The 9,635-nt window shown below is 45.4% G+C and overlaps 1 protein-coding gene across 1 annotated transcript; it reads right to left on the bottom strand.

The window, feature by feature from the left end:
- Positions 1-768: 768 nt before the first annotated feature.
- Positions 769-9,340, bottom strand: TAGAP (T cell activation RhoGTPase activating protein). The gene is made up of 10 exons (XM_053938218.1): positions 9,260-9,340; positions 8,745-8,829; positions 8,582-8,635; positions 7,961-8,027; positions 6,330-6,502; positions 5,124-5,285; positions 4,587-4,696; positions 3,713-3,908; positions 3,073-3,190; positions 769-2,883 (listed from the first exon to the last, which is right to left on the bottom strand). The coding sequence occupies exons 2-10, from the start codon at positions 8,769-8,771 to the stop codon at positions 1,706-1,708; spliced, it is 2,085 nt and encodes a 694-aa protein (XP_053794193.1). The 5' UTR covers positions 8,772-8,829; positions 9,260-9,340; the 3' UTR covers positions 769-1,705.
- Positions 9,341-9,635: the final 295 nt, after the last annotated feature.

The raw sequence follows: 9,635 nt of genomic DNA on the forward strand, positions 1-9,635 counted from the left end.
GTTGTGCCACATGGATAAGACGCCTGTGTTTTTTACAAGAGAAATAGAATTCCACTTAACAAGAGGCAATAGGCACAAATTGAAATACAAGGAGACGCTTTTTCTGTGTGAGTCTGGTCAAACACAGAAATAGATTGCCCAGAGATATTGCAGAGCCTCCATCTGTGGAAATATTAAAAAACTGTCTGGACACAATCCTGGGCAATCTGTTTTATCTGACCCTGCTTGGAGGATCTCAAGCCTCACTGGTTCTGTGACCCAGGAGATGCAGATTCTAGAAAAAGGTAAACAACTTTTGCATCAGAGCCCTCTCATTCAGCTTGCTTGGAAGCAGAGTGTCACTGTTTGGGTGGCCAAGAGAAGTGATGTTTTCTCTAGTTGCAGCCTACCAATATGGTCCTTCTCATCATTTCTTCTGTCAGGTAAGGCACTCACCTTCCCTTTTCTCTGTGCCCCGGGAATACCTACACCTGAAAAACATACTTTCTGAGAAGATGGCATGCCATTTTTAAGCATCACCTCTTTGCAGCTTAGCTGCTGTTACATGGTAGTATAAGTTGTTTCCCTGACAGAGAGGGATTTGTAGCCTGCAGCATGTTACAACAATAGCAGTGATACTGCTGGTCGTTTACTTTGCTTCCTGCTACTCAGCTATGCTACATCATTCAAGCAGACCTGCAGTACCTGTAGAAAAGTAGGTATAGTACACATAGGGCCTGGATATTTTACAATCAGACAATGACACTTAAGCATTCATGCAGAAAAATGTTTTATTGTAGTGAAGTTACACAGGAGAAAAATGTCTCCCTGCTTCTGGTTTAAGGCTATACTGACCCATAAAAGAACATTGCACTTCCAGTCATTTTTACAAGTTTATAAGGACAACACCTAGTATTTTCTTTTTGACTTCTTTTTTCAATTAACTATAACTATTTAAAGCTGGAATCCAGAATATTTCCTTGTAGGAGTTCTTGTTAGTTTTTTTCTTTCTTGTTTTCTTTCTTTCTTGCTTTTCCTTTCTTTGCCTGTCCAGTTTAATTAGTCTAAAAGCACCTCAGGACACATGAGGGTTACTTCATACATTACCATAATGACCACATAGGGCTCTAACCCCATAGTGTACAACACTATGCTGCTTAGTGGTCAGATCATTCTTATCACCAGCAAGCAGGAAGATGGAATGGCAGCAGGTACAGGGGGTTTATGGAAGAGTGCTGAAATGGCCTATATGACAGAATAGCTCTTCCCCCATTAATGTAACTGCCAGCCCACATTTAATGCAGAAAATCAGCAAAGCACTGCATCAGCCTGGCACACATACACACATGAAAAAATGGTACAGAGTCTGTGACCATACAGAAAACAAAAAGAAGGTGAGACAGGTTTTGGACCTGCCAACCTTGTAATTGTCATTTGAGGAAAACAAATACAACACTGTTTATCATCTGCTAACTACTCTTCCCATACAACAGGTTATGTACAGCATACTAACTTACATTTTTATATGATACACAGGTCTTCACCAGCAACAACTCTTGTGGTGAAAGGATGTGACATGTCAAACTTACTGACACTTCAGGAAAAAAAGTTCATGCAGAACTAGCTTATTCTTTGTCTCTTGAAAGTAAAATCCTACAAACAATTAGCAAGATGTCTATTTTTACAATATTTACTTTGTACAGTGCAAAAAGGAAGGACAGGCTTTTTAAACATAGGACTCCTTAGCATACTGGATCTGCTCTACCTCAAAAACCGGCTGGCTGCACCTCTGAGCCACATATTCAAGTTTGTTCTTTTGATAGGACTCAGACATGGCTCTCATCCGGTAGACTCCGGGGGTCACGGGTAAATTCACACGGGAGTTTACTCCCACAGTGATGCTGAAGGTTTCAGTTTCCATGTCAGAATCCTTTGCTGCAGAAACTCTGGCACTGTGTAGATCGCTCAGATCCATATATGCTGTGTCCTGTGCACTGTGGCTGCATGGATCAGGCAGCAAAACATCCTGGTTTGACGCTGCTAATCTCAGAGTCTGAACCGTGATATTTTGGGAGGGAACTTTAGTGGCCAGGCAGTTTTTAACAGCCTCTTCATAAGAGGGTGGTCTTCTAGGGTTTCTCTGGTCTACCTCTCTGAACACTTCATCAGCTGACCTGAGACGGAGCCTTTGCTGATGTTCCACAGGCAATAGTTTGTCATCATTACAGCTGCCCTCCTGGACAATTCTACAGGAGAACTGATCTTCTTTCTTTGTGAAACTGTCCCTCTGAAAAAACATGGGTTTTCCAGGCCCCCAACTCTGGGTTTTTATTAGTGTTTTCCTGCGGTTTGCAAAAGAGAATGACATGGAATGTTTTTTGATCTCTCTGCTAGGTGTACTGCAGTCTTCAGTGGCCTTGGTGGAAAAGGACTGAGGCCTATTTAAAAAGGTTTTTTTGGGACTAGAGGGCGAAACGACTGGGGAGCTGGTGAAAACTGAGCCATCAGAGCTCTCCAGGGAGCAACTGGAAGATGTTTTGGGTAGAGAGTCAGTTGATAATTGTGAAGGTAAGCCTGCAAGACGTTCCTCCAGTGCCTCCATCCACAGCAGTTTCTGCTGAACTGGAAAATTGTCCTCACTTTTGTTTAGCCTTTGTTTCCTTATTGTGTCATCAAGGCAGTTCTGGAAGGACAGGTCTGACTCTGAGTACCTCCTGTCCATTGTGCTGATTTCATTTCTGAAATTAGTCAGGGAAGGGGCAGAGATATTTGTTGGACAATTTCTGCTCACAGTAGCGCTCCTCCGTTTGGCCTGCTCCATTTCAGAGGTACAGGGGCTGCCTTCTGCTTCAGGATCTGGGCTGTCATAGGCAGAGTCATTCTGATGAGCTGCACAGAGTTGTTCTGTGGGGTGAAAGCAGACATTAGTTTTCAATGACTAGCTGAGGATGAAAGAGAATTACACAGAGAGAGTTCAGAAGAGGGCTTCAACAATCTTGAATCCTTTGTGTTTCCACAGATATATTCACATATCAAATTCAATAATTTGGCCCAGCAGCCCCAGTCGGTGACATCCCCAGTCCATTCTCATACCTGTGGAGCTGTCTGTGTGCTCTGGTGACTCCTCAGCCAAGGCACAGGCAGGGAAGGCAATGTCCCCTTCAAATATTTCCAAGCAATTGTTTATGAGGAACTCCACCAACACTGTCACCTGCACACAGAAAACAGCCCATTTCAGTCAAGACATATTGAAGATCCTTTCCTCACCCTGCCTTCTATCTTTGTGGGAAGGACAACACAGAGCAGGGTGGCTCCTGCCAAAATCCTGGCTTAAAGTCCAAGGGTGAGTCCACCATGGGGGATAAGGCCTGATGCTGCAGACAAATGGATCTGCCCCAATACAGACAAAACACCAGCAGCCACAGCTTTGGCCTCGCTGCCCGAGGGCCCAGGGGTGACAATGGCCACAGGTGCCCCCTGCCCTCCACATGCAAAGTCTGCAGGAGCTGTGACTTAAGGGGCTGCAGGGCAGCTGCTGCTTTTGCTCAGAGGAGGCGAGATGAGGGGCAGCCTGGCCCATCCCACCACAGGCTGAGGGACACCTGAGCTGAGGGGCACCCCCAAGGTCCAGGGGTGCTGTTCTGTTCAGCTGCTGCAATGGCAGTGGGATGGATCCCTATGGATGGCTCTCAATTGCCCCAGAGGGAGCGGCTGCTCAGTGAGTTCAGCGCACCTTGTCATTCATCTCCTTCTCCACTTCCAGCGGGAGCGCGCTGTCCGTCCCTGGGCTCAGCATATTTGGGCCAATGCAGATGGCCAGGTTGCTGGAGTCCATCCTGTTGGTCTCGGCATTTTGGCTGATGTGGTGGAGCAGAGAGAGCAAGAGCTTGAGCAAAACGAGGTTTGGTCTCGGCAGCTTGTCAGCCACCCTGTGTGAACACAAACAGAACGTCACGTTAGTTGATGGTGCAGTGGCCTCTGCTTCTTGATTTGAGCAAATCTCAATTAGAGTGACACTGCTTCCTCCAGAAAAGGGCATGTGTGTGCTCTCTGTATCTCTCAGAAATCCCCATCTGCAGCTGAGTGTGTGGTTAATTATGAGACCTTGAATTACAAGGTCTTGATGGAAAGGCAGCATTGCAGAATCCCATGTCCTGGAATAGATGAGGTGACATCAGGAGATTTCACTGGAGGCTTCCCAATGCCTGTGGTTGTGCTGTGGGGCTTTCAAAGCACTCCCAGTCAGCTCCCACACCTACTGTTCCTGAAGAGCAAAACATGGTGTGATCTCCATGTGCCTGACCTCACCCCCAGCACATGTGAAGGCTCCGTGTCAGTGCCTGTCCCACAGCACCGTGACCAAGTTAGCTGAGGCACTGCAGCCTCTGCCCTGTTCCTGCATTCATGGTTTCATAAAGCAGTCTGAAGTAACTTCAGGAAGTGCTGCTGCTGGAGCCCTCTAAACCAAACCCCATGGAGCAATAGCAAGCTGATACAAATGGCAGGCTTTTAAATGAGACTCTTGATTTTGAAAGACACTGTTGGCCTCTACCAGCTGCTCCATTACATTGGCACTGGTTGCAAAATTTCCTGGTTGAAAAACTTACTCTTTCAATTCTTCAATTTTTTCTTCCTTGCTTGGCTTCTCTAGAGCTTGCATCCATTTCTCATAGAGATCAGCTGATAGGAGTTTGGAGGGAATATTTCTGAGAAAGTCCTGCAAGGCCAAGAGATTTAGGTGAAGTTTTGACACTATCCCTGAGCACAGAGAGAATATTACTGTCACCTGGGCTCTCTAAGAGCCAAGTTGACTTGAGCTCCCTGACCATCATTAGTGCACAAGTGCATTTGCACTTGTGTAGTAAGAGGATGCAGCTTTCAATTGCTTTTTCTTCAGTCACAAATCTCATTATTGCTCCCCAGGAGAATGCTGAGCAAGAGGACAAAGTGAGCTTCCTCAGGAAATCAGCAGCCCAACAAGTAGGACTAACAATCAGGTAGAAAAAGCCAAACTTTCCTAAGCTTGAAGAATTCAGTCTGACTTAGTTCTGGCTTTAGCCGAGTCCCACCTAGATCAACTCGGAGCACTGGATTGGGCCTGTACATATTAGCAATGTCCTCCCACCAGTGTAGCTCAGAATTACCTTCAAAACCACTGCCAGCAGGTGCACAGACTTGCTTTTCAGATCAACATTCCCGCCTTTGTTTAGGTCCTCCTTCAACTCCTTTCGTGCTTTCTCATTGGCAGTTTTTCTGAATATCCCCTCAGTAGAAGGTCCTTTCATATACAATATGGCTAGGAGATCCTGCAGGGAAAAAAAAAGTCAGACAGGAAAGGAAGAATGGTTACTTGGATGAAGAAAGTTAGCAGGTGAACATTTCTTTAGAAATAGAAGAAAAATTGTCTGGAGGTACACTGTGCTCTGATTAGTTCAGTATCTAGTTCTTGCTCCAAGTACATTACATGGGAAATATTCTTGATTTTTCCCTTAATCCACCTTCTTTTTGAACTGATAAATTCCACTAACTTCAGTGGAGTCATCCTTGCTTACTTCTAGGAGGAAGCAAGGGATGGCTTAAATCTTAGTTCACATCCCCTCTTCTCCAGGCAAATATTACTTAGTAGAGACAAATGCATGTCTATTGGGAAAGCCAATTCAGTGGAAGAACTGTTACAAGACCATTTTTATTCAGGAGTTATTGTTTAGGTATTTTTTTGTGACAGTCCATAGCTGAACACTTGTTTTTCATGGAAATACAGAAATCCTTGGAAGTTTATGCTGCTGAAAGATTTATTTAAATTACTTATTTAAAATCACAGATGATTATATTAAGAAGCAGATCTTTCATTCCTGGTCCTGGGTTCTCTACACTCCAAGTTACTTCCAGTGAAAGTTGGGTGAGCTGGACAAAACCCTCAGACCTGACTCTTTCTACATCTGGGATAGGCCCTGAGCTTATCAGGGGCGTGTGTGTTGAGAAACACCAGAATCATCTCCAGGATGATGCAGCAGAAGTACTGGGTATCCTGCCTCACACTTAAGTCAGAGGTATCACAGAATGGTTTGGGCTGAAAGGGGCCTTAAAGATCATCTCATTCCACGCCCCTGCCATAGGCAGGGACACCTTTTATTAGACCCGGTTGCTCCAAGTCCCATCCAACCTGGCCTGGAACGCTTCTAGGGATGGGACAGCCACAGCTTCTCTGGGTGACCTCATTACCCTCACAGACAAGAATTTCTTCCCAATGTCCAATCTAACCCTGCTCTCTGTCAGTTTGAAGCCATTTCCCCCTTGTCCTGACACTCCAGGTCTTTGTAAACAGTACCACTGCAACGGTACCTCCTTACCTGGACTGGCTGGGGCAGTGTGTCATCTTCCCCGCAGATAAGTGCCAGAGGATGGCCAAACAGAGTGATTTTGGCACCCAAGTCTAGCTGTCCTGAGGAATTTCTTTTGGTAAGGCTTTTTCTCAGAGTAAAGGACTGCGATATCACCTTCTTTATTTTCTTTGTTCCATCTGCTGCAAGTAAAAGGGAAACAAAAGATCAATTTAAAATTAAAAAACCAACAGAGCACTCTGTGGTCTTTCATCTGTGTGCAGTGCAGAGATGTATGTTGAAACAAACCAAACTGGGAGAAACTGAGAGACAACTAAGTGGTTACTAGGGAAACAACTGCCTAAACTGTGAAACTGTGGCCACACCCCTAAGGCCACCACCTTTCCTGTTTTGGGTTGGGCGTTTTTTGCGTTGTAATCACTGTTTCTTCTTAGAGATTGGGAACATACAAGGCATAGAAATAATGACATTTATAGAGATTTTTGATATTGCAATAGTTTCTCTGATAACTCTGAGGCAGATATACCTCTTGGGCAGCTGGCAATGATAACAATTTTCACTCCATGGTCTGGTTGTGCCCCAGCATTACAGCAAGAGTAGAAGTACAGGCTCCTACTTTCTGACCTCTTTCACAGCCTGAAATGAAAACATATGGCTCCAGCTCTGCCAGCTCTGGAGCCAGCTCTAATGACAATGCTCCTAGAACTAGTGCTTGCCCTGCAGCCAGTGGAACATGACGCCTGCTCCAGAGGATGGGAGCATCAGAGTCAGCACTCACTGGCTTCATGGTTAGAAATATCTTAGCACGGGTTTTGCATCTCTTTCACAAAGAGGAGTGCCTGGAATTTGCAGAGGATAGTTGTGCTGGAGAAGGTTGTGCCTTTTTTTCCCCTTTCACAAACAGTGAGAGAAGGAACCTTTTGTGAGAAAGATTTCTAAAGGATTTGCCTTCTGCAAATTTGCAATAAATGTCATGCCTTATACTCCAAAATGAAGTTGTCTTACCTAGATAAGAAATTCTCAGGACCTCTCTTTGTGACTTAGCATAAGCTCTTGGTAAGTAGGAGTTAAAAAAAATTGAGGAAGTCACTTAACATTAATATAAAATATTAGCTTCTGATACTCCTGAAAACTGGACTGATATGATTGTCTGCTCCAAATCTGACCCTGCTCTATTAATGATCTGCTCTGGCTTGTTTACAGCTGCTGAGGTTTTGCATGGTGAGAAAAAACAAGTGCTGGTGCTGCTGCCAAGAGGGTTTATTTGCTCTGGTGTGCAACATCTGGTACAGTACTCAGTATTCACTTGCAGTGCCACACCTCAAAGGCAATGCTTGAGTGAGAAAGAAACACATTTACTTCCCATTGCTACCAGGGAACACAATGAAACCTGGCTCTGAGGACCAGGGAACGGGAATACAAGACCTCTGGCACTCAGCATTGTCACCTCTACCACTGAGCATATAGGAAAGAAGTAACTTGCAAATGAGTGTTTCTCCAGGGCTGAAGCCCTCTCCTGGATGGGAACTGTGGCTTGCTCTCCAGGAGGGGGAACAGGCAGTTTCATGTGGTTTTGCACAAGTGTCTGCTTGCAAGCATTATATAAGAAGGCAGTTCCTCAGTTTGTTTTTGAAACTCACCGTTTGAGAGGCAAAGTCTGTCTTCAGCTTCTGCTGGGACTGACAGGGGACATTTCTTGGCATCAATCTGCAAAAAGCATGTTAGCGTTACAGAGCTGCCACAGTAGTGAGAACCACCAGCAAGTTGCTGCAGCTCCTCAGAAATCTGGGGAGACTCTGGGGAATAACCAGACAAGCCCAACACCTGCTAAAGAGGCGCCTTGGCCCAGAACTGACCCTGGTAAAGGAGTCTGTGGTAAATCTGCAGCCAGACACCCGAGTCATGCCGGCAGGTCACAACCCTGCGCTCTTTCAAGCTGTGCTTTTGATCCAGAGAAGCCTCCTTTTTTGTGTCCTCCCCGGCACTGGAAATTTCCTCCCAAACTCCTCTGGGGAGCCTTGATGGCTTTGAAGCCTTCAAGATCCCTGAGCAAAGCTCCTGGTGAGCCGGGGGAATGCACAGACTGCCCACAGCAATGCCTTGCTCCCTCTGCTCAGTGCGGCACAGAGCTGCCTTTGAAGAGCTCTGCCCACTCCTGAGTGAGCAGTAGCCGGCAGCTACTGGAGGAGTCACCCCTACTTTGCTAAGGTATCTCACACCAGTACCCAAAAAGGATCCAGGAAAATGTAAGGGCTGCTTACCTCTGTCTGGCACTCAATCAGACTCTCCATGTTTCCAGCATTTAGTGTCTTTGACTAGGCAAGAAAACAAAGACACTGTGTGAGTAACTGAATCCTATGGTTTGGAAATCAGAGCTTTTCAAAGTCACTATGTTGACAGAGCTGAAATAATTAAGATACTCACAGTATTACAGCTGCTCAACACTTTCATTAGGAGTTTGATTGGAGGAGCTCTGGACAGTCTGTTTTCCTTCAGTCCTTTTGTTTGCCTGTTTGTTGAACAGGGAATGGACAAAGACTCTTGTAAAACTGTACCTTTCTTGGCTTTCTCCTCCACAAGCCAATCTAGTGTGTATGATCCTGAACAAGCAAGATCTCCCACACAAGTAAACTATTAAGCCCTCTCTGGAAGGGCATTCAGCCCTGCTGTCCTATCTGCCTCCTGATTAAAACAAAATAAAAGCAGCTTTCCATTTTTAATCCATGCAAAAAGTGAGCAAGTGGTGACAGCTATGTATGGTCATTAATCTGCACACCCGAGGCTGAGCAGCTCAGTCAGCTCTGCCCATGAGCAATGCTTAGCAGTGGGTGCACCTCTCCCCCATGTATATTTTTTGTACATCTCTGTGCAGCTGCATCTGAAGCTCTCCACTGATTTCAACCATGATGCCACAGATTTTTTTCAAAGACAGTACTTACCCAAGAAGTGAGTCCAGCCACAGCTCCTTCACCTCCCGTGAACTGCAGAGGAAAGGAGAAATAGCATCACTCCCCACTGCTACTAATCCCTTGGACAGAGGAAGGCGACTAAACAGTGTATACCACGTGTGCTGCCTTATATATGCAGAAGGGGCAGGTGGAAATTCACAGGCAGGAAGAAGCATCATGGGGCAGGACCAAGACACTACCAAATTTCTGGTTTCCTCTTTCCTTTTAGAGGAGATTTTTTTTTTTTGGGTTTCCCCCCCCCTTAAAGAAAAAAAAAGAAATTCTGGTAGCTGTTATGGATGGAAAAGATGAGACATTTGCCAGGTAAAGGTTCCAGCTATCATCACCAGCATGAAGTGCTATGTGC

This window comes from Vidua chalybeata, chromosome 3 (assembly GCF_026979565.1).
Source record: "Vidua chalybeata isolate OUT-0048 chromosome 3, bVidCha1 merged haplotype, whole genome shotgun sequence".
Taxonomy (NCBI): domain Eukaryota; kingdom Metazoa; phylum Chordata; class Aves; order Passeriformes; family Viduidae; genus Vidua; species Vidua chalybeata.